The sequence below is a fragment of the Chinchilla lanigera genome, unplaced genomic scaffold, assembly GCF_000276665.1.
Source record: "Chinchilla lanigera isolate Chin_1 unplaced genomic scaffold, ChiLan1.0 scaffold00040, whole genome shotgun sequence".
NCBI lineage: Eukaryota > Metazoa > Chordata > Mammalia > Rodentia > Chinchillidae > Chinchilla > Chinchilla lanigera.
The window spans coordinates 9697363-9722672 of NW_004955441.1; the positions used below are offsets into that span (position 1 = coordinate 9697363).

The following is a 25310-nucleotide window of genomic DNA, read 5'->3' on the forward strand; positions in this document are numbered from 1 at the left end:
CAAAAAGGAAACTTTTTTTCTATAAGTGCTAATATATGAAGGAATTTTTGATTTTTACTTACAGGTGGTTTGTTCTGGATGCGGAAACCAGAGATCTAGTTTCTATCCACACGGACGGGAATGAGCAGCTCTCTGTGATGCGCTATTCAGTAGGTAGGCACAGATCCCATCCCGGCGGTCCCCGCACTTCACTGTAATTGCGTATTTTTACTTCTGATAACGCGGACTCCTTTCTTCTCTGCTTTGTAAAGTTAAATATCAGATTGGTGTCCCAAACATCAAATTAAATTCCACTGCTGGAAACTGCAAAAAATCGCTGAAGTTAAACAATAAATCATCAGCAAACCTAGAATGAACTGTTACAGTTGTATTTACAACTAAAGACTGAATAAAGTACAATCAAATCCCCTTTTCTACTATACATACTTAGAATTTTGAATAGGTATTAAACTGGATTATTATATCTAGTTAATAACCTTTTCATACTTTAGAGTATAAAAAAATTATTATAATATTCAAAATATACAAATACAAGCCACAAATATTCAAGTCCTTTAGAACTCAGTAATATTATTACTGGTTATATAGTAATGATTGGCTCTTAATTAGATATAATACTGAACAGTTCTTTTGGGACGGGTACAGGAATTGAACTCAGGACCTTGAGCTTGCCAGGCAGGCACTGTGCCGCTGAGCTACATCCCTGGCAGTAATTCATTATAACAAAATGATAACTCGTGTTCTGAGTGATTCTTGGTACTATACTTCATTCAGAATGTTAACTACATTTCCATAGTAATATTCTAGTTGCTTTTTCCCATTATTATTGTGGTTTTGATTTAGACTATTCTTACTTAATCTGGTATTTTCTTGTATTTGAAAATATATTCTAGTCATTGTTGGATCAATATCCAAAGGATTTTTTTCATTGCTTGTTTTAAAGGAAGCACAGAATGCTATTCTCTGAATCAAACAAGGGCAGAAAATGTATTTCATGCTATAAACCTAGAAAGTCGTGTTCTGTTTTGTTCTTGTTAAATTGTTTCTTGGTTTTGGGGGGTTTGGGGTACTTAATCAAACGCAGGACCTTGCACTTGCCAGGCAGGTGCTGTGCCACTGAGCTGTCTCCTCGGTCCTATTAATTTGTTTTCAGTGCTGTAGTAACAAATAACCATTACAGGTACAGCTATTAAAATCTAAAGGTTGGTGGACGTCATTACTATTTGCTCTGTGCTTAGGGCTGTGGTAGATACAATGGAGGAAACCGTAAAAGAAGAGAACACTGCCCCTTTCCGAGATGACCTGCCCCATAATTGGAGGAATCATGTGTGTTGGCTGAATTAAGCAGCTGTACACTCTGCTTGCCATGTAAACACTGTATCGCCACTCATAAAGGCACAGTAACCTCTCTTTGGCCGGTTTTTAGCTAACTAGAAGGAGGCAAAGGTAGATAGACTCCAAGGCCTGTGAGCATCTACAAGAGGGATGCTGTGTTGGACTAGTTGTTTGGTTTTCAGATGTGCTTAGTGATGAGATTTGTTCATCAGATGCCAAGTAACAGTTACACTGATGAGATTTAACATTTGCAGAATATCAGTATAGATCCGATAAACCAGCAGGAAATCTGTCAGCTTATTTCTCTAGTCAACACTTTTTCCTGTTTCATTCTAGATGGTACCTTCTTGGCTGTAGGATCTCATGACAACTTCATTTACCTCTATGTAGTTTCAGAAAATGGAAGAAAATATAGCAGATACGGAAAGTGCACTGTAAGTAGTGATGTAAAATATATTAAGTTGTGAAACTATTGGGAAAATTGGCTTCTTTTAAAAAATTACATGTTTACATCAGTATATCTTGTTTTCTATTGTTAGCTAGTTTAAACTTTAATCTCTGTCTGTGAAAACTGAGATTACCTAAGAGAACACTGTAGTTCCCTGTTTACTCTAGACACTTCCTTTTGATGAGAGTTTAATATTTGTCCCTCTAACTTGTTTTAAGGTAGTTTCTCAAAGCCATTTGTTGTTTTTGTTTTTGTTTTTGTTTTTGTTTTTGTTTTTGAGATAGGGTCTCGCTATGCAGTTCAGGCTGGCCTTGAGCTCGCTTTGTAGCCCAGGCTGGTCTCGAACTTGCAATGATCCTCAATCCTCCTGAGTCCCGAGCGGTAGGATCATAGGCGTGTGCTGCCACGCCCAGCCTCAAAGCCATTTCTGTGAGTAAAAGTATGAGTAATAGTTTTTCAAAATAGAATAAATCAGAAATAAAAGGCCTCTGACTTTTAATCTTAATGTCCCATGTTCCTGACCACCCCTGACACTCTAACCTATATCTCCCCTTCTGCCACTAGAAATAAAGTAATTTATATGGAGATGTCTGCATTTAAGTTAATAGAAACCTGTTTCCTGTGATTTGCTGCCCGTTTCTGATTTGATTATTTTTATAAGCTGCAAATTAAACTCTGTAGAAAGCTGAGTACTTTCTGTATGGTAGGAATGTACCACCTGGAACAATTGTCTAGACACCAGGGTTATGTACAGGATGTATCTCTTTGTCCTCAGACTACAGCTGGGGGAAAGCATAGCTCAGCAGTAGAGCACTTACCTAGTATGTTTGAGGCCAGAGTTCCATCCCATTCAGGGTGTTGTAGAGCACAGACTAGATCAAACCACTTCGATTTGAATTCTTACTTCACTACTTAAACCTGAAGCCATGTTGGGCAGATTACCTAAAGCATCTACTTCAGTTTTCTCACTTATAAAGTGAGAATAGTAGCAGTTTTGAATTCATAGAATTAAAACAGTTTAATGCGTATAAATACTTAGGGTAGTGTTTGGCACATCAGTACTCATTGTTAACTGTGGAAAATGAAGTAGCTTGGTATGTATGTTAGGAAACGAATTTAAGATTAGAAATCACATGATGAATTAATGGCACAGATCCATTAACAGTCCTTATAGCACAGTTCATTTTGAGAGAATCAGTAAAATAATTAATTCTCAGAAACATTCACATCTTACAGTAAGCAAAATAAACAGTATGAGTGTGAAATTTATTTTTACTGTATACAGATTAAGTATCTCTTATCCAGAATTCTTGCCCAGCATGCCCAAGGCCCAGGTTTTGATCTCTAGCACAGAGAAAGAAGGAGAGGGAGGGAAGAAGGAAGGAAGAAGGAAATTTGGGGCCAAAAAATGTTCGAAATTTTGGAGATTTCTAGATTTGGGAGTGTTTGTGTATTCATACTGAGAGAGCTTGGGGATGGGACTCAAGTATGGACATTCCTTTGTTTCGTGTACAACTTACGTGCTTATACTGAAGGTAATTTTTATGCATTGTGTTTAGTGCACCTACACTTCAGCCCGCCCACCCTAAGAAGTCGGGTGCAGGTGGCATCATGTGGACCTTGAAGTTTTAGGTTTCAGAGCATTTTGGGTTTCATATTTTCAGACTAGGGATGCTCAACTTGTATAAGCAAAAGTAGGCCATTCACTTTTTGAGAAAGAGACTTGGTTTTTGTATATACTGTACATTTTTGTAACATAGGCCAAAACCAGTCCATTTTTAAAGTGGTCTGCATGCAAACTCAGAGTTGTAAAACTTACCCCAAATATTTTTGCCTTGAGAATAATTGTAAATCCTCCATTAACTGTTTTCATTAATGTATTTTTTTTGTTGTTTTTGGTGGTACTGGGGATTGAACCATAGGCCTTTGCACTGAACTCCAACCGTAGCCCTTTTTTAGTTTTTATTCTTTGGGATAGGGTCTCACTAAGTTGCCCAGGCAGCATTCAAATTTGTGATCCTACTGCCTCAGCCTCTCAGCATGCTGGGGTTATAGGTTTGCAACACCATGCCCAGCCTGTTTATCAACGTCATGTTTATGATATGAAATATCTACAACATCAAATGAAATGTCTCACTGCAAGGCATTTTCAGACTAATTAAAAAATTTACCATGCCCCAGATTTTTAATCATTTTTAAATTTCTTTTTTTTTGTTTTTTTCCCGGTACCAGGAATCAAACTCATGACTTTGCGCTCGCCAGGCAGGTGCTGTGCCACTGAGCTAAATCCCCAGCCCCTTAAGTTTCAGTCTTTAAAAAAACAAGTTCCCTGTCTTCATAAACAGAACAAATCAAATATGACCTAATACATAAAACGTTACAGGTAGTGCTGTAGTAGATACAGCCAACCCTCACTTTACAAATGAGGAAACTAGGTTTCGGAGAGGTGAATGATGTGTCAGTGGTCACATCTTGACCCAGTTACAGACCCAGGACTTGGACACAGCTGTCCAGACTCTGTAGAGCAAACTGTTCAGTATATGAGAACCCTCAGATTTTTCAGTGTGTATATTACACCGTGCCAGTATAATACATCTGATCTGGAAGAGAAACACGAATGTATGACATTGGATAATCAAGACAACCTTGGAAGTGTTGAGAAATAGCAAGTTGATCGATTTCAAGAAACACATCCTGCTCTAATTAGGCAGCTTTTATCTTTAAAGAGTGTTTAAAATTACGATGCTGAGATACCCTTAGGAGCTGTTAAAGTTTATAGTGCTGTTCGAGGCTGTAATGAAAGGCTCAGCTGCTCCGATTTTCTAATTATCTGCTGCTTTGTGCTTTGCTTCCAGCTGTCACTTCTTCAGTGAACTAGTCTTATAGCCTCCTATTAACTGCCTTTATCTGTTGTCTGCTATTACAGTGACGGACAAAACGGTTCATGCCACTTAACTTTTGCAACTTTGGGCAAGTTACAACTTCTTTGAGTCATGATTTACCTTAAAATTAGAATTTTAATAATTCCTGCATTATATACTTCTGGTCTTAAAATGTGACAGTTAGAACTTCTCCTACAATTTCAAATACCAGCTGGGCATGAGGGTACACATCTGTAATCTCAGCACTTACGAAGCTGAGGCAGGAGGATTGCTGCAAGTTCGAGGCCAGGCTGACACAGTTGAGACCCTGTCTCAAAAGAAAAAACTAAACTCTAGTGCTGTTTTCTATTTTATTTCCAGTAATTTTCCTGTATTAGTCAACATTTAAGTGATCACTGTAGCTGAAAAAGCAAACTGGACTTAGAGCTTTAGAAAGTGTCCCTGTAATAAATCGTAACCGGTTACCATCATTTGGAGTCTGTTCCTCTTCACAGTTATACCTTATGTGAAATGGCAGTGGAGAAGATGGCTGTAGCAAAGGTTGTGTGCAGCAGCGGTTTGGTAGAGGACTGCTGATGCATGGGTCCCTGATGAGTGATGGGAGTGATGGTGTTGTTATGAGCCAGATCCTTGCTCTTAGCCTTGCAAGCTAAGAAACAAGACAAGATCCATTTTAGAAAGGTGAACTTATATCAACTACATTCTCCAAACCTAGCTTATACAAATAGCAGTTTACAACACAGACTGATTGTGAAGGGCACTAAATGCCAGTTTCCGCTGGTTAACCAGGTTCTCTCTTTATAAGCAAACCTCAGTATAAACCAGCTTATAATCAGAGTGATACTTTATTCATTTAAACTAAGATATGTAAATGCGGACAGGACAGGACAGGACACGAACACCCTCCAGTCAGTGCATTCCTCTCCCTGGAGGGAAGGAACCTGGGGTACCAGCATGGAATCAGGGCATGAGTGAATCCAGTGCCTATATCCACAGTACCGCAACAGCTGCCCCTGGAACTTGTCTTGGCTCGGGTCTTTCTATCCTGGACACAAGCACTGTCCACATGTATGTTTTTCACGGACTGCCCTCCTGTCAGCATCACCTGGGTAACATTTTCTCTGATTGATTCACACCTGCAGTCATCACATACTCTGTCTTGGCTGACCAGCTTTGAAGCCGTTATGACCCTTGCTTCCTTGCCTCTTTCTTTCTACTTTAGTTTTTGCTAATTCCGAAGTTTAACTCTCAGAGAAAGGTTCCTGGCTGACATCTGCTTGCACAGGCCCCGAACCCTTGAGCCACAGGCCGGTACCCATCCATGGCCTGTTAGGAACTGGGCCACACAGCAGGAAGTGAACAGCAGGCCATCCAGCAAGCTTCCCTGGAGTGTTCGCAGCCACTCCCCATCGTTCCTCCCAGGGCTCACATTACCGCCTGAGCTGAGCCCCCGTCAGAGGAGCACAGTCCCTATGAGCTAAACCTGCGAGGGATCATCACAGAGCCACCCCTCCCCAGCCCACCCGCCCACCTATCAATGGACGCTTGTCTCCATGAAACTGATCTCTTACAACAAAGACATTGGGAGCTGCTGTACTGTAGTTTCCAAAAACAAAAAAGTTTGCCTTTTATTCGAGACTTATTTCCACTTTTTACTTAGCCCAGGTATCTTTCCTAATCTTCTTGTACTTTATGTGCTTAAAACTTGAGTGTTGCAGAACCCTTATTGTGGGCTGGGCATGTACCTCCATGGTACAGTGCTTGCCTGGGCCTGAGTTCAATTCTGAGCATTGAAGGCAGGGGAAAAACTTATATATATTAATTATATGTTAATTGTATACTTGGAAATTTATCATTTATTACTTCTTCCACGTGCTCTTACAACATGTCTGCTTTGTTTGTTTGTTTGTTTGTTTGTTGTCTTTTCTTCCATGCCAGGAATCAAACTCACAACCTTGCGCTTGCCAGGCAGGCGCTTTGCCGCTGAGCTAAATCCCCAGCCCCATGTCTGCTTTCAAAAGCGCTCTAACGTTACACAGTTTAGAATCCAAGTTTGTAGCATATAAAGTGAGATCATTATCTGGTCAGCTTCCTCATTTGATGAGTAAGAAAAATGAGACAGCTATACCAAAAGTTCACTCACCACGATCCTTTGTTTTGTGAGCCTGTGATTGAGTGAGTCTCAACCCAGGTAACTTGCTGCGGAAATACGTTAATGAGCTCATCTCCAAAGGTGGTAAGAACTGGGTTATAACTTGGACGTGTGCTTGATCAAACCTTAGAGCGCTAGAAAGCCTTGGTATATGCTGCGAAGGCCCTGGCCAAGAGCGCTTTGGGCTTAATCCCTTTTCACATCTTGTCACTTCCCTTTTTACCCCTTCCATTTAGTTTTAATACTGTATGATCTTCGTCATTTCTGAAAGCAACTGAGAGCATTCTCTTAAAGGAGTTTCTTTTCTTTGAAGTTATACAGAGGGAGTATAAGATCTTCATTTGCCTTTGATTTCTGCAAATAGCCAATAGCCAGTCTGCCGACAGGAAGATCGTTTTTCTCTATTCCTAGTTTTGTACGTCTGCCTGTGTCGCTGGGATATAGCCTTACGCACTGCTTGTGAAGGAGCAACATGGCAGTCACAGACCCCACAGAAGGCATGCGCCCCACTAGCTGTGAGGGCAGCGGGAGGTGACAGCACTGCTCAGCGTTCGCTTCTTGTGGAGTAGCACTGACACCTGTGCCGGCCCCAGGCGGCGCACTTACTTTCCGCTGAAGCTGCCTTAGTACTTGCTTAGGTGCTGAAAGACATCTCACAAGCTGACTCCACGTTTCCTCCATGTCACTGGCCCTGGCCATCTCCGCAGGAAACGGCTAGCTTCTGAGCCTGGCCACTCCAGGCTGGCTGTGGGACGGAGGGGAAAGAGCCATGCCAGGGCTGTGCTGATCGGGGACGCCTTCGTCTTCCCCTTCTGGGGCTGCTGATGTGGCCTCTCTGTCATCTGGGAATTCCAGCCCTTTTCTCTTGCTTCCCATGAGAACTCCTGCCTTTTTAGTGCTTGGAAGATAGTAGAAAACGTGATGTAATAAACTGTAGGGTTCACAAGTTCTTGAGTGCATCAGGTGTTAACTGGGGAAGAGGTATGATTTTGTAATTGCTGCTGTAGAAGGTTTTGTTTTGTTTTGGGGGAGTTTGTTTGTTTGAGACAGGCTTTTACTGTGTACTTTGGGCTGGCCTTGAGCTCACTGTGTAGCCCAGGCTGGCCTCGAACTCATGCGATACCATGCCTTAGCCACCTGAGTGCTGCGGTCACAGGCGTGTGTCACCACTCCTGGCTAGAAAAGTTCATAAGGCAGTTTGGGACTGAAAAGATTTTTTTAACTTGCTTCCTACAAAGCCCTAGAATTGGAGAGCAGGGCTGACCTAGTATGGATCTGGTTTTATTTGCTTTGCATACTGGGTTTCTAAGGTGAGATTTCATATGACAGAGGGTTTCATGACTAAAAAGAACTTGGAGGCTACTGGTAAGTTACCTCAGAGATTTCTTTTGGTACTACTGTAGGCAGTTTCACAGTTTTGTTGCTTTCACTTCAGCACGATATTTCTTTACCTCAGCTTTTCCTGTAATACTGTATTTTGAAAAATGTATGAAAAGGTCTTTGCTTACTTACAAACTCCTTAAAATGAAACTATTATATTACTTCCTATTCATCGTCATTGTTAGAGTAAAAACAAGCTTAAATGCTCTGTTGATTTTGCCCCCAGAATCACCTGACCTGAGTTTGAACCCTGGCTCCACCATTTCTTTGTTATGTGACTCGAGGAAGTCGTGTAACTTCCTGAGCCTCCTGTACGTCCTCATCTAGTGAGAGGCGTCCTCACTGAGGGGGCCAGGAGATTCGAGGTGACAGTGGTGTGCTTGGTACAACTAGGTGTTATTATTGCAACAGCACCCCCCCCCTTAACTCTTCAGGATTACAATCACTAGATGATCTTAAATTGTAGGGGAGTTCTTCAGAATTTAACATTCGTCTGTTACTTTCAAAAATAGCTTTATAATCGTGGCCAAATGGTTATTTTCCTTGAAATTTTTGTTGTGGTTGACCTAAAGTTTTTATTCTATGTGCAATGTGCTTAAAACTGTTTTATTTTATACCTTAGTGGTTTTCTGTTTGACTCCCTCCTGTATATCTTCTAAACTGTACTCAAAGGTCCAGCCCACGAGCTAACCTGTGTGAAGTTGCAGTGATACACTAAGAACCATTATAAAGTAGGCAAGAAACGCTTTGAAAAGCTGTGTTTTGTTTTGTTGCCAGCATTTTGGCAATTGGATAAACATCAAAAAGAAGAGTGAGGACTTTATAACTTTCTACTTAGAAATCTCCAAGAAAATAAATGATAAAACTAATCCAGAATATCAGTAAGGTAGTAGAATATAATATTGTAGCAAGAATTATATGCAATGCCAAACAAATTAGGGATATGGTCATCAGGGGCTGGGGATGTAGCTCAATGGTAGAGTACCTTACTAGCTTGCCTGAGGGACCTAGGTTTGACCCCTAGTACTGCATTTTAAAAAAAAGTCACTAGGAACTCAGGATCCTTCTTTCTGTCTGCATCATGTCCCTAGTGTTTTGTCATACTCCTCATCATAAGATGCTGCCAGAACTCTGGCCATCACATCATAGTTCCAAGTAGAAAGAGCAAAAATAACAAGGCAGCCTTTGAAGTTTTTCTGAAAGCTCCACTCAGTGACTTCTGTCACTCATAGCTGCAGAGAAAAGTTGGGAAATGGGAAACGGTTTCAGCCGTGCACCCAACAAAAGAAGATAATGTGTGTTAATAAGTAGGTATGTAGATAGATAGATAGATGATGTATGTAGAGGTATCCTAATCAGATAGCAGCAAAAAGGGTAGATGCTTTGCAAATCTAGCAACAAAAGCACAGAAAGCCATGTGAAATACTGCTAAGTCAAACTTGTGAACGGAAAGGATAAATACACATTTCCAGATAAAAATATTTGATAAAGATCTGTTCTCTGAAAACTATTCTCTAAATTTGATGCAGTCTTACTTAAATGTTCAACATGGTATTTGTGGGCTTGATAAAAATAAAAATAGATCTAACGTTCACCTGAAATTTTCCACATGCTACAGAACTCTCACAGATGACTGGGATAAGGCAGATAGGCTAATATACCAGAAAAGTAAATCCACAAACAGACCTCTGTTTTTCTGGAAATTTACTAAGTAATATAAGGGGTATTTCAAATTAAGAAGAATGGACTATTCTCTACCTGCATTACTTAGGATAGTAATTAGTAGCCACAACTTCCTGTTTATAAGATTAAAGGTGCTTATAATCCCAGCACTCTACAAGGTTGTGGCAGGAGGATTGCAAGTGTGAGCTCAAAATTTAAAAAGGAAGACAGACATGGTACTGCCTGCCCATAATCTCAGCACTTAAGAGACTGAAGCAGGAGTATCACATCCAGTTCAAGGCCAGCATAAACTACATAGCAAAATCTTGTCTCAAAAAAATCTGGGCATGGTGGTACACGCCTGTAATCCCAGCACTCGGGAGGCTGAGGCAGGAGGATCATTGCGAGTTCGAGGCCAACGTGGGCTACAAAGTGAGCTCAAGGCCAGCCTGGACTGTATAGCAAGACCCCGTCTCAAAAGATAATGAATGAATGAATGAATGAATGAATGAATGAATGAAATTTTAAAAGGCCTGGGGATCAATATCAGTGAAAAATTAATCCCTGTTTTCCCTTATGAATTGATAGCCTAAAGTAGGTTTTTTCTAAATTTGGGGGATTTTCTTCTTTGGGACTTTTTATCTGAGAGATACCTGATATTGATTTACCTTCTCAGCACTTTCTATGCTCACATTGATGTGAGCTGCAAGAACTTTTATGTGTCTGTGCAGTGCTTTTTCCCTTCTAAGTGATGCTACTGAAGACATCTCACAAAGGTACAGGTAATATTTTTAAGTACTTCTGCCTCAGGATGACTACTTCTTGGAGGAATGTACATTGCCATCATCTAGCCAGGTAATTCCTCCATTCATGTAGCAAGTTTTTTATTTTAAAAACATGGCTTCCTCAGGCGAGATGAGAAGTCTGATGAGAGTGTGTGCTGTATAAAACACTGGGTGAGCCTTGTTCTCCTGCTACTTTAAAACTTGATTTCATCTTACATTGGTAGGTCCTTCATGTACCTAGCAAGTAACTCCCAACGTCTTTTCTATTATGTGACCTAATCTAATGATTTCAGAAAACTTCACAGTTCTCAAGCTCACATAATTTTTTTTTTTTTTTTTTCTTTGGTTTTTCTCCAGTACCGGGAACCGAACTCACGACCTTGCGCTTGCCAGGCAGGCACTTTTGCCGCTGAGCTAAATCCCCAGCCCCTAGCTCACGTAATTTAAATTCACTTAAACATAGGAACGTGGATTTGCTATTCACCACCGTCATGGAGATGATAGGTCCAGAAAGATCTTGGGGCATGTCATTAGACTTAAGGATGCTGGAATAATTAGAAACTCTACCTAATGTACATTGAATTTATTAACTTGAAAAAATAAAATGTGAGCAGGAAGTACATAATTCAGAAAGTATAAAGTTAGACTATAGAAAATAAGAGTGAATTTGAGTCTGTTATCTTTGATAAACCATAAAATCCAAATAATTTATCTGATACAGTTTATTGGAAACCATCAGCCGCTAAAGATCAGTTTTCCGTTTAAGGGAAGTTTTGAGGATTCGGATGACAGTGTTGGGTCGGGAGAAAGGAGTCAAGAGTTGGGTGACTTTCCTCCCGTGGAACATTGTTTGGAGAAAGGAGTTTTTCGGAGACCCTCAATAAGTCCTGAGAATCTTCTGTCAGTTGCATTATCCTCTAAGATACACATGAAGAGACTGTGTTTTCTCGGAATTCTCTAGCAGGGCAGCAAACACTGGCGCGCTGCTTTCTGGTACTTAGGTAGAGAGGCCAGCAGGATTCTCCCAGGTTCCGGGTGCCTCACATTTCTGTTGGTGAGAGCCCCTAAATTCCAGTCCAGTCCCAGCTCTTCCTATAGCCCTAGCATCTTCACTGCCTCCATCTTGGGCTTCCAACAAGACAGTAAAAAAGCACTGAGCGCCTGTTACAGGCCATGTCCGTAAGCAGAGCCTGCTCTGTCCTGTAAGAACCCTGATTTTAGGAATGGGTACCAGAAAGCAGTTTTGGCTATTAAGCTGGTTATCATTCAGAACTCCAAAAGCTTTCTAAGAGTTGATCTGTTTTTCCGTAGGGACATTCCAGCTACATCACACACCTTGACTGGTCCCCAGACAACAAGCATATAATGTCTAATTCAGGAGACTATGAGATATTGTACTGTAAGTATGAATGACCATACATGGCTCAGATGTGTCTATGATCAGGCTATGTGGCATTTGAATTATGTAGAGAGTGAATGCTGGCTTTAAAGCATATGTTACTCTGAGCTGAGTAATGAGAATCTCAGATGTGGTTCACTTTTCCAAGAAAGTAATGAATTTAGTTAATGGTGTAGAACTAAAGGCACATGTAGTAATAAGAAATTACTCAGTGAGATTGATGATGCTCTGAATGGTTTTCATTTAGCAACTTTCCCTGGAAACAGAGGAATAAAATGGATAGGCATTCTTTTTTAGAGAAAAGAACTTCCATGGGAAACAATTTATAGTTCTATAAAATCCTGTTAATAAACACTTTCTTTTCCTTTTTAAATGTGTCTTAATGTTTTTCAGTGTGTGGATTATAAATACAAGTAAACATAGCTAGTTTGAATCAAGATGCACTTTCAGATACATTTGTACACAACACGTGATTATACTTCCTGTTTCTGTATTTAAAGGGGACATTGAAAACGGCTGCAAACTAATCAGGAATCGATCAGATTGTAAGGACATTGATTGGACAACATATACCTGTGTGCTAGGCTTTCAAGTCTTCGGTAAGAACATGACATCTGATTAGAGACTATTAGGTTTTCATATGTCATATGTTTACTTGCTTAAATTTGTAAATGAAAAATATTTAGTGTTATCCCTATTCCTGTCAGATTCAGATCAAATAGGTTTTCATATGTCATATGTTTACTTAAATCTGTACATGAAAAATATTTAATGTTATCCCTATTAGTGTCATATTCAGAACAAATAGATGTATTAGGATTAGACCAATAACGGGATTTGTTCTCTGCAGAACCCAGCACTTTTGGTCCCCAAAATATAGGAAAGACGGTTGAAAGGAATTTACATAGCAGTGTAGATTGTATCCCTATTTTTTTCCTGCAAGTGAAAATTGACACTTTTAAATGGGTAAAGCCATTTTTTGAAAAAATAGCAGCTGTATTGAGATCTCATTGACATACAGTACAACTCATATTTATTGTATAAGTCAGTGCCTTTTGTATATCTAAACTTGTGAAATTATCATTGCAGTCTAATTTTAGAATACTTTCATCACACTGAAATGAAATCCTGTACCTGCAAGATACACATTTACCATCTCCCTTCTACCCAGCCACAGAAACTCTGTTGATTTTCCTATTCTGATTAATTCATATAAATGAAAGCATACAGTATGTGATCCATTGAGTCAGGCTTCTCTCATTTAGCATTAACAATTTCAGTGAGCACATACCAGTACTTCATCTGTGGCCAAACAGAATACTTTTGTATAGATGCATACTGTATTTTGTTAATCCATTCATTGATGGGCTAATCTAAATAATGCTGCTATGAACAATTACGTAGAAGGTTTTTCTACACATTTTTACTTCTCTTGAGCTTACCCTGAGGAGCAGAACTGCTGGGTCAAATGGTAACTGTGTACTTGTTGGGCTGGCGAGCTGTTTTCCTAAGTGGCCGCACCGTTTAAATTTCAAGCAGTGGTGTGTGAGGAGTCTGATTTCTCCTGGCCTTGTTGGCATGTGTCACTCTTTTCACATGCGGATGCTGTGTCCCAGTGCTACTTATCAGACTATAAAGGCATTTTTAGTAGACATTATTTAAAGATAAATTTGGAGATCATTCCTTATCTGATGTTTTGGACATTCTAGAATTCTGTCCCCTGTGACGGGTCTCTCTAAGCCAATCCCCATCTTTAGATATCTTCCTGAAAGGCTCTGAAGGTAAATGAAAAATTAAAACAGCAAACCCTTTTGTAAAGAATTAGAAATAGGTGTTATACTCAGTAGTTTCAATACTAGACATGGATGTGGCACCAGTACCCAAAGCAAATAACCAAAAATCTTGTCTTTCCCTTTAAGAATGTCTCAACCTTCTGATCGTAGATCTGAACATGTTTTTATGCAGTGTGTGTTAGAAAACTGGCGCAGTATACACTGTTTATCTAAACACAGGTGCTGTCAGGATGGAGAATAGGCTAGGAAGAAATTGCAAACAAAATCCTGACTTTTCCATAAACAATTTTCATTATTCTAGGTGAGACTCAAGTAATAACTGCTAATTGGTAACTTCCCTGGTTATTTTAAAGAGGCAGTGTTTTTTTTTTTTTACTTGTTGTGAAATACCAATTTAAAAAGTGTTTTGACTTGTTTTTAACAAATTTCTGAAAATATATTTGTTCTCTAGAGTATCATTCAGCCACACGAAACAGTATCTCAACCCTTAGGTGTTCCGTAGTTTTAATCTAGCCCAGTAAGTGTGTGCTAATTATGTTGACCACGATCACCAGTGCCTGCCTCAGAAGGATTCAGAGTAATTTCCCTTGGTGTGTCTTACCTTTGCTGTGAGTGATGTCCCAGGAAAATTCTACGGGATAGCATGCTAGACCCGTGGGCGGCCTGTTCGCTGCCATAACAAAGGTGGTCTCTAGGGTTTTCTTGGAGGGACCTGCTTGAAAAGGAACCTGGGAAACTTGGTGCTGTGGCTCTGGTTTTGCACCTTGCTGTCCAAGTAACTGAAAATCTGTCCTCTAATGAGGTAAGTTTTAAAAGAGCTTATTGTTGAGGTGAATCAAGCTGCCGTCGATTCATTAGCACCACCTACTGGTTACTACTGAGCACTATTGAATCTAAGTTTTCCATCTTGAGACTCTCGGGATTTTTAACATACATAGCTCACAGTTAGATGTTTTAGGCTAACTTTCTTACACCCTCCGTTTCTGTGTAAAGGTGTGTGGCCAGAAGGATCTGATGGGACAGACATCAACGCACTGGTGCGATCCCACAACAGAAAGGTGATTGCTGTTGCTGATGACTTTTGTAAAGTCCATCTGTTTCAGTATCCCTGCTCCAAAGCAAAGGTAAGTGAACTTTATAAAGTGTGTTGGTGAGGCCTTCTGTTTAGGGATAATTTTGTGTCGCTGGCAAAAAAAGTATTTGTAGACTAATTCCTCCCCGTGATACCTCACTGCCCCGGGGGACAGTGGGGTCATCTGCTTGCACAGTAGCAAACGCTGCTTGTCTTCTCCTTCCTTGTTAAGGCCAAAGAGAGGACAGCTGAAGAATTGGCAACCAGTGTTTTATTTCTTAATGCTATTTCCTAAGTCACCTTATAATGCTGCCAACCTAGTAAATGCTTCTCCAGCCGTCTTAGGAGTAGCTTAGGCCCTGGCAAGTATTCTAGGGACATGCAGGAGAGGCAGACATCATATGTGGTGTTTTTTTTAAATCATACAACGTGTAAGTCCAGATGTCCCATTGTCTCCAACCACCACCACGAAGCTAGGGCCTTTGCACTGAGCTACATCCCCAGGGGTTAGTTTTGTTTTGTTTTGTTTTGTTTTGTTTTGTTTTGTTACAATTTTTGAGACAGTCTCCTGAGTTGCCCAGAGTCGGCTCAAACTTGTGTGTGATCCCCCTGCCTCCCAAAGTGCTGGGATCTCAGGCATAGACCACCACACCTAGCTGTCGTGTTTTTTTATGCAGTAACGGATTAAAAGAAAATTACTGCTAGCCTTATACCTTAGATTGGACAACTTGGGGCTTTGGGGCTTTGATCTGAGTTACCTGTTTTACAGGCTGAGTTACCTATCTTTCCTGTGAATCTCCATTGCTCTAAGCAGGCCTGTAAAGGAGTGGGTCTCATTTTCTTGTCTGCCTCATTTATTTCTCACAGGCTCCCAGTCACAAGTACAGTGCACACAGCAGCCATGTCACCAATGTCAGTTTCACTCATAATGACAGTCACCTGATTTCAACTGGTGGAAAAGACATGAGCATCATTCAATGGAAACTTGTGGAGAAGTTATCCTTGCCTCAGAATGAAATTGTAGCAGATACTACTTCAACAAAAGCCCTCACCTCTTCCATCGAAGGTGTCATCCAGGCTGACGCTTATACACCAGCCCCTTCCCAGTCCTTACATGAGATAGCTGAAGAAGACAGTAGAGTGAGCAACTCTCCCACACTCCTGGAGAACAGCCTGGAGCAGACTGTGGCACCAAGTGAAGACCGCAGCGAGGAGCAGAGCGAGGGTGGCAGCGAAGAGCTCGGGGAGCCTGCTGATGAGGGGCCGGCCAGTGAGGCGGGCGAGGAGCCGAGAGAGGACCAGCAGGAAGCCCCCGCGCAGCCCTGAGGCCCTGGCTTCAGCACAGCATGGGAACCCTTCAGCAGCATGGGGTTCCACGCAAGAGTCCAGATAACGGGCCAGCCACTGACGGAGCCTTGCTGTGGACGGAGACTTTGTTTTCCACATGGTCTCCTTCCTTCAGTATCCTTTAGTCTTTCAGATGCAGCCAACCTGAAGGTTCAGTTTGGTATATGTTGAGAGTTAACAAAACTTAAAAGGACTGAGGCATTAATTCTGTCTCAGAAATCACTGTGCCTATAAGTGGGATGATGTAAATACTGGAAACAAAAGTAGTTTTTGATTGAAGTAAACCCCCTTGTTATCTGAACACCTTTTCTTCAGGAACCACCAGAGGCATCGTACACAATTACTCGTCTGCTGGCCTAGACGCCCCTGTTCGGATGCAGAAAAAGAACCTGGAGCAGGAATGTGCTCTTCCTGTGATGTCTTCCCACCAAAGTCTAACGGAAATTTCTTAAGAAAAACTTCAGTATTGCCTTGTGCAATGGTGTTGCCTTCTTGAGTAATGACTTTTTACACTACCAGTAGATGTGCAGATGTGCTTGTTAGTCTACTACATAGGTGCTGCCTTTTCTAAGTTAAAACAAGGAACAGTCCTTCATTTCTGGTGTGCAAATCTATTTTATCCTAGAAGAGCTCATTGGTTGAAGAGCTTTTAATGTATATTAAACCATTGATGCTCAGAAATGTTGGATTCCTCCAAAGAGTCCTTCTCTGGCTTAAACATTTTCTGATGTTTGGCGTTCGAGTGAATGGAAGAAGAAAACCACATGCCTTTACAACTAAGCTGCAGTAATGACCTGGCTAATTTTAGCTCAGCCTCCTTCATTATTTGTTCCCTCAACAGGAGAAATATGAACACAGTAAGTTTAAGCAACTGAATTGGTGCTTGAAATCCATTTGTTTAATTGTAATTTTCTTACAAATTAATTATATGGAGGAATAAGATACTCAGCAAATTGCAAATTCTTTTTTTTAACAGAAGTGTGAATAACAGTAATTTTTTATGAACTGCATACTTCACAGATTTTCTATATGTGGTGATTTTTTTTCTGGTGAAGTTGCTACAAGCCTTGCAAATTTAATACGGCTCTGTCCAGTTTGGGGCCATGCATGTATTTTGCTGCATTGGGAAATGGTTTTTGTTTTTGTTTTTTATTTTTTTTTTAAGTTTTGTCAAACTATGTTTTTCTTATATATGTTTTTGTTTTTCCTACTTTAAGTACTGACAAATATGTATTTCCTATGTATTTGTTTATACTTTGACTACAAATTTTTTTATTTTTTAACTTGCTGCAGTGTTTTGATACTTTTTTTTTAGTCTAATCATGTTTAGAAACTTTGGGCAAGTTCAGAAGTCTTAAGTATGCAAGAGTTTACGTGATTGTGCCATTCCAAAGTGCAACAGAACTGTCATTCCCTTCTAGTATCTTCTCAGGAGTAACGCTTATCAGGTATTTCATCATCATTTGGTATATGGAAACTGCAGTGAGCTCCCAAGGACACTTGCACCATTTATAGTCACACGTTGTGTGGAAGGGTGAGAGTGAGTGTGAAAGGGCAAGTGAAGACCCTCTGTCTGTGTGCACCTGTGGGTGAGAAGACACGTGCCACAGCGACACGCTCAGTGTAGAGCTCCATGTATATAGGTATATGTCTGTGTATATCTCTTTCCTTTTGTTTACAACTATTTTTTTAAACCTCAAAGTAGTTCTCTTCAAAAGAAGATAGATTCCAGGCAACCTGACTTTTCAGTATGTTATGTATATCGTTAGCAGAGAGCACCAGTGAGGATCAGGCGTACATGGCCACCTGTTAGCAGCAGTGCTGTTCCCTGCAAGCCAGCTACTCCGTGAACACGCAAGTCTGGGAGGAGAAAGCGTATTCTTTTCAGTACCTGGAGGATGCAGCTCTCCGTGATAAACAGGGAATTTGAGGACATCACTTACCTTTGGGGTTGCCATGTACATGAGATTTATCATAGTGATACTCTTGAGTGGTGGTTTCCAAAGACACTACTAATCCGCAGGAAGCGTTCCAGCTGTCTGATGCTGGCAACTACTGTTTCATGGTCAGTTAAATCTGTGAGAACGGTTGGCAGTGGGTGGGATTATGAAATTATAGATGTTTTTAGAAAAACATGTGAATGAAAACGAATCCAGGTGTTTCATGTGAAGATGTTGAGCCATTTCTATCATGCATTCCTGTGTCATGGCAGAAAATTTTGAAGATTAAAAAATAAAATAATCAAAATATTTTGTCTCTCTAAATGTCTTAACTCTTAATTTATACTGCTAGTTTCCCTAACTGTCCAATTATCAGAAGACATGACAGTTCAGAAGGAAACATTTGTCAGTCGAATGCTGCTGTGGATAAGATCATTCTGGTAGTAACAGACTCCATCTCGTAACATTAGAGGACGTTACTTCTGATTTATGTTTCCATTTAATAGGGGAATAGCTTCGTTTAATTTACTTCACATCTGTGCGTTCTCTAACGTGTAACACTGGATAATCCCGGTGATGCTGGTTACCTCCTGACCACCGCCTCCCCGTGCTGGCTTTTGTGAAGTACCTGAGCTCAAGAAGTCACGGCCTCGTGCTCAGCGGCACAGGTCCTCTATACAACAACCATAAAAGGGCTGCTGCTGATTTCCTGTGAATTAGTACGCTGAGGTTATTCCAGACATTTTACAGTCGTGGAAATGACTGCGATACTCAACTTCAATGACTGTTCCCAGGCATCCATCCAGACTAATGCAGGTGCGGCTGTGTGGGGGTGGAATTCCTTTCTCACTGATTCTGAAACAGAATGGCTGATAGGCTGAGAACAAATAATGTGATTTTTTTTTTTTTTCTTAAAAAACAAGGAAAGGGGTTGGGGATACGGCACAGCACCTGCCTGGCAAGCACAAGGTCCTGAGTTCAATTCCTGGTACCACCAAAAAAATAAATAAAACAAGGAAATACAGAAAATGAACTCATCTAGGGAGATATGTGACAAATTTGGTTTTGGACACGTCAGGGTGTTAATGTAGCTTCTGAAAGGAACTAGGTTCTCAGTTTAAAAGCTGGAAGATGGAATAAGGACAAGAACGTATTTTAGGGGCAAGAAGAAAAGCTGGATTGCAGAGTACACTGTGAATCCAAACAGCTGTCATCGCGAGGCCGCTCCTCCCGCGGGGGCTCCGTGCTACCGCAGGAAGCTGCGCTGTAGCTGAGAGTGAGGGGACCGGTGAGTGGCTGGTGCGTTTACCTGGGAAACAGCCATGTAGGGGCTCGCACTTCGTAACTTCAAAGCTTGCGCCACTCCCACCAGCCTGGGAGAAACACACTCTGAAAATAGGAAGCACCTGGGCCTGGTGGCACACACGTACAATCCCAAGACCCAAGGGGCTATGACAGGAGGATCAGAGTTTGAAGCCAGCCTGGACTAATAGCAGGACCCTGTCTCATAAATAAAGGAAGGAAGGAAGGAAGTAGCAGCCAGGCATGGTGATGCATCCCTATAATCCCAGCTACTGAGGATGTTGTGGCAGAAGCACGGGGGCCAACCTGGGCAACTTAATGCGACTGTCAGAAAAGGTATAAGGGTAGAAATTTACAGAACTGTGAGAGTGAACCAGGATCACAGAACCGTGAGCCCGCTGCCTCAGTGATGCTCCACATCTGTGTCACTGAAGCCAGTGCTCTTTCCAGATGTCCTCATCTGGTGTCTTCAGGGATGGGAAGGTGCTAGTGGTTCTTCCAAAATTAAAAACAGAAGCAAGCCGGGCGTGGTGGCGCACAGCACTCGGGAGGCCAAGGCAGGAGGATTGCTGCAAGTTCAAGGCCAGCCTCCACTGCATAGTGAAACACGGTCTCAAAAGACCGAAAAGGGGCCAGGGATACAGCTCAGTGGCCCAAGCACCTGCCTAGCAAGTGCAAGGTCCTGGGTTTGGTTTCTAGTACCAAAAAGACCATAAAATAAAATAATAGAAGCAGCTCTTTGTGAAGGAGCAGCTCTGGGCTCAAAGCGTGAGAGCCTGTCTTCGTGGGCACACCTTTTCCAAAGGGAACCTTCATTTCTGATCTACCTTCAGTAAAAGATCCCTGTAGCCTTAAAAGCTCCAATACAGAGAACAAACTTCCCAGCCAAGGGAACAGCAGGAAGAGCAAGTCATCCCAAATGGACAGAAGAGCTTCACTGCCGCCTCTGGAAATGCATTTCTGTACCCACGGTCCCTTCTGGATGAGGTCCATAAGACTTTTACCAATCCAGAAATTTGGCAGAAAAATGTGGCTCCACATCTATGTCTAAAGGGTGAAAAAATGGGCTGAAGCAAGCCTAGGTACTCAGTGGCTAAGATCTGGGAGGGCTGTGCAGCTAGACGCCGCTCAGCAGTAACAGCCGACTACGCCACGCTTAAGTATTCAGCCAGGCCTTTCCAGGGTCCTAAGTTCCATTACTGTCTATTACAGATGGGGAGCAAGTAACTGGCCTAGATTCGTAGCTAATGGTGATGCCTTAAGCAACCATGAACTGGGTCAGACTTCTGGTAGAAAAGCTTGAACACTAGCGTAAGGAAGGAGAGGGTGGTCAGGCTTTGGAAAGGGCCCACACAGGCAACATGGAAGGGGCCTCGTGAACAGATCTGTCCTGCCATCTACAGCCGGGGTGGGGAGCAGAGGAACCTTCAGGCTCAGCTGCTGCCTGCCCTTGCTGCCGTCTGTAACTGCAGGCCAGTGCAGGTGGCCTTAGTCCCAACTGTTAAACCTGTTTGGGTGGAGACAGTGCCCCCTCGCGTAGCAGGCTTTGATTTCCATTCCACCAGGTTGGGCACGGCACCGCCTAGTCACCGAGTACTCTTCGCACGTGGTCCTCGCTCCCCACCCCACACTTCCCGAGACCAGCCAGGGTCGTGCCAGCCCCACGCACACAAGTGCAGCCACGGGGCGTCGGGCTTCTTTCTCCCTCGCAGCAGTGTGATCACGCCGTCCTGAAGAGAGGCTCTCCTCGGGAGCCATCCGCCCGAGATGCGTGTGGATGACCGCCGGTGCTGCTGACTCAGTTCCTCAGTGGGAGTAAGAGTCCGTTCGAGGCCAGTTTGAACTCCTGACAGTGCACACTTAAATGAGATTACACTATAGGAGCAAAAGCCAAAGTGGGTGCCCTAAGAAACGGCCTTGGGGAGCAGAAGCAACTGTAATCAGAGTCCTCAGACCTGGTTATCCCGTTTAATTCTTGACCAGATAGCCGTAGAGCCAGGGCACAGGCTGGGAGAGCTGACGAGTCCCTGGAGCCACCGTCTACAAAGATTTGCCCCGCAGCACCTCAGCAGTGACACCCGTGTACACCGCACTGGGTTGGGGTGATGTGCTCCCCGTGCAACAGCACAGCTCAGTTTCAATCAGCTAAGTTGGGTGTCAAAGTAAAACAGCTTCTCCTCCGTCAGCCTCAGTTTCTCTACACAAGAAATGGGTTGTGCTGCTACCACCTGCGGTGTAGCCAGTGTACCTTCCGGGAGGTCTCTGGCACAGAGGCCATGCGGAGGCCCTGACTTGGGCTAGGGCTGCAGCTCATAGAAGAACGTGTGCTCAGCAAGCTCTGCATTCAACCCTCAGCACCCTGAAAACCACCTGCCCTGCACAAGGAACCGTGCAAAGCTCAACAGGCTCAAGAAAAACACGTAGTCCCTGACCTCACGGGGCAGTGATCTAAAAACAAAAATCAAGGCTTGGGCCGGGGATATAGCTTAGAGGCACAGGTGCCTGCCTGGTAAGCCCAAGGTCCTGAGTTCAATTTCCAGGAGCAAAAAAGGCTTGTACATTTGAGAACTGGTATATGACAAAGTCAGATTCTATAATTTGAAACTTGGAAAGTAAATTATTCCTACTGAAGAATCATGGATTGGATATCTATAGAAACCTATCCACTGTTAAATTCTAGAACTGATATATCATTAAGGTACTTTTTTTTCCCCTTTTGCAGTATTTTGAACTCGGTCTCATGCATGCTAGGCAAGTACTCTACCACTGAGTTACATCCCCACCCTTTTTTTATTTCTTATTTTAAGACAGGGTCTCACTAAGTGGCCCAGGCTGGGCTCAGACTTGCCATCCTCCTGGCTCAGAGTTGCATTTTTAGAAATTTAAAAAATAATAGCTGGTTGCATGCCTGTAATCCTAGCACTTGAGAGGCTGAGGCAGGAGGGTCACTGTGAGGTCAGGCCAGCCTAGACTACAGAGAGAAGCTATCTCCAAAAACAAAACAAAACAAAAATACAGCTGGATATGGTGGTGGATGCCTGTAACCCCAGCACTCTGAAAGACTGGCAGGAGGATCAGGTTGGGCAATTTAGCAGTGTAGTGAGAGTTTATCTCAAAGTAAAAAATAATAAAAAGGGCTGTGGGGGATGGGAGTATAGTTCAGCAGCACAAGCACCTGCCTGGCAAGTGCAAGGTCCTGAGTTCGATTCCTGGTACCAAAAAAAAAACTTAAAAGAGCTGGGGATGGAGCTCAGTGTGAAGCCCTTGAGTTCAACCTCCAGTACCATAAAGAAAATTACACATTATATATACTGTACATATTTTCCCCCCAGTGGAATACAACATACTGTTGCCACATCCAAACTTGGATAACTTTCAGGGGCATTATGCATAGTGAAAGTTCACAAATTACACATTTCCTCTTGTAAGCCACTTTTGAAATGACTGAAGTGCAGAGACAGAACAGATCAGCAGTTGGCAGGGGACAGGAGTGGACAGGCCAGATGCAGCTACACAAGGGTAGTACCTGGGGCTCCTTTGTGGATTCAGATTGAACAACGTCTTCTGAGTGTGATGCGCAGAATTCAGTGTCACAGAACTGCACACACGCAAAGGAATGCACACAGAACTGATGAAAACTGGGCAAGATGTAGTCTCGACTCAAGCTACATTGTGCTAAAGTCAATATGCTGGTGTTGATTTCATAGTTGTTCTAAGATGTCCCCACTGCAGTGACACAGGACTGCTGGCTACAACGGCAAGGGAAGGCATTGTAGGACTCTTAAAAGTTTCTCAGCTGGGCGTGGTGGCCCACCTCTGTAATCCCAGCACTCAGGAGGCTGAGGCAGGGGGATTGTTTCGAGTTTAAGACCAGCCTGGGCTACAAAGTGAGCTCAAGGCCAACCTGAACAGCATAGTCACACAGTCTCAAAAAGACATAAATAAAATAAAATAAAATAAAAGCTTCCTGTGAGTCTGTCATTATTTTAAAATTAAAAATAGTAATGATGTAAAAGCTTTCCCTTCGTGCTTTTTTTTGTTTGTTTTTTTTTCCTGCACCGGGAATTGAACTCACGACCTTGTGCTTGCCAGGCAGGCGCTGTGCCGCTGAGCTAAATCTCCAGCACCCACTTCGTGCTTTTGAAGGGAACATGGAAGACAAAAGGGGCCTTACCGTTTCTGACCTTGTGCATGTGAAGCGCTCGGGTCAAGCGGACAGGGGCACTTGGCTGTATCTGCAGCTGTTCTAGCCTCGCCTGCTGTCCGCGTATCTGGTGAGGTTCTCAGACTGGGCACGAGGAGCCCCCAGAAAGGGCGGACGTCAGGCTGACGGCTGAAAGCTTGGCACCTGGGAGAAGGACAAGCGACAACCCAAGCATACTCCCAGTTCATCTTTAATAACAGGTGTTTGGTACAGGTTGAGCATCCCTTATCCAAAATGCTCAGAAGCATCTCAAGTTTCAGATATTTTTCAGATTTTGGCACATAACAAGATAGGTCGGGGGTGGGACCGGACTTGGAACGGGAACATCAGGTGTTTCGCGGTACCTTGCACACACCTGAAGGAGACCGTATACATTATTTGCAGTGCATCTGCATTCTGACTGACCTGGGCAGCTAGAGAATTCCATTGCGCCACCATCTTGTCACTCTGGAAGTGCTCTGATTTCAGATTTTCAGACTAGGCACGTCAGCCTGTTCATGGCAATACCAGCGCCCAGGCTCCTGTGGGTGCTTTCCCACTGCCTGCTGAGGCGAGGCATTCTGCCCCTCCTCCCCCACCGTGTTTGCCTCCAGCTGGTGTGCCGCTGGTACCTACTTCCTCCTCTGGAAACCTCTCCCCAGGCCACCCAGCCCGCCATCCCTTCAGGTGCTTGGACAGCTTCTCTTACTTGGAATCAAATGAAGGAAAAACAAGAATGTCGCTCTAGCTCAGCTTTGCAAGGCCGCAGTGGTGTGGAGGGGGGCAGGTCATCGCCATCCCCGAGAGCAACTGCCCTGCCTCGCTGGTGGCACCTGTTCTCCCGGGGCCTACTGCTGGCTGCCCCTGAACATCGCATCACCAGAATCACTAGCAAGAACGTTTGCCAGGTGCTGACATTTCCATTTAGAAGATGAGTTAATTCTGAGCTGAGCCAAGCACGCCCTTGTTAGGGCTGGAGCCCTCACAGGACCCGGGCGCCTTGCTGTGATCCACTCCGTCCGCCCTCTCGGGCCGCCGTGTTCTAGGGGGAGAGGAGGAAGCTGGCCGCAGAAACCTAACCGCAGCCTTGCCATGGCTGTGGCCGCACACAGATCATGCCTAGTGACGATGGAGCTCCGTGGTGTTCACAGTGAAACCACCTGATGACACATGTCAGGACGTGTCCCAGCGTTAAGCGGCCCATGACTCCTGGCTGCAGGAAAGGCCCCAGTGAACAGCTGTGACGAGGTAATTACTTGCCTCTCCCGAGAGCATTTCCACAGTGGGTGGAGCCAAGGCCGGTCCCCTCGGCCGCCCCAAGGCACCCGCTCCCCAGTCCCACACTGAAAGAAGAGCGAAGGGCCTTACCCAGAGCATCAGCCCGAAGGGGAGCGCTGGGGGGCGTCACCAGTGCTGAGCCCTGTCCTCCCGGAGCAGAGTAGGAGGGTCGCTGTCCCCGCAGCCGGAGCCGGGAAGGCTGGCCCCTGTCGGCCGCCTGCGGGCCGCACAGGGAAGGTGTTTGCTCGGGAAGGCGTGCGCAACCAGACAGACCGCTCGGCAGGCCCGCAGGCGGCTCCACGCACAACGCTGCCGCTCAAACCCGCCAAGGCTCGCGTTAAAATGGAAGGAG

General features: G+C 43.3%; 1 protein-coding gene across 3 annotated transcripts in view; it reads left to right on the forward strand.

Annotated features, from left to right (window-relative positions):
* Positions 1-18504, forward strand: part of Eml4 (echinoderm microtubule associated protein like 4) — an 81961-nt gene extending 63457 nt beyond the window's left edge. For 2 of the 3 annotated variants that reach the window (XM_013517609.1, XM_013517610.1), the window contains 6 exons: positions 65-153; positions 1672-1769; positions 11956-12043; positions 12544-12642; positions 14830-14960; positions 15776-18504. In XM_013517609.1, coding sequence (XP_013373063.1) covers positions 65-153; positions 1672-1769; positions 11956-12043; positions 12544-12642; positions 14830-14960; positions 15776-16234 — 964 coding nt within the window. In that variant the 3' untranslated portion in view covers positions 16235-18504. The remainder of the gene's footprint in view (positions 1-64; positions 154-1671; positions 1770-11955; positions 12044-12543; positions 12643-14829; positions 14961-15775) is intronic. The other variant, XR_001235328.1, reaches the window with a different exon arrangement.
* The last annotated feature ends 6806 nt before the right edge of the window (positions 18505-25310 follow it).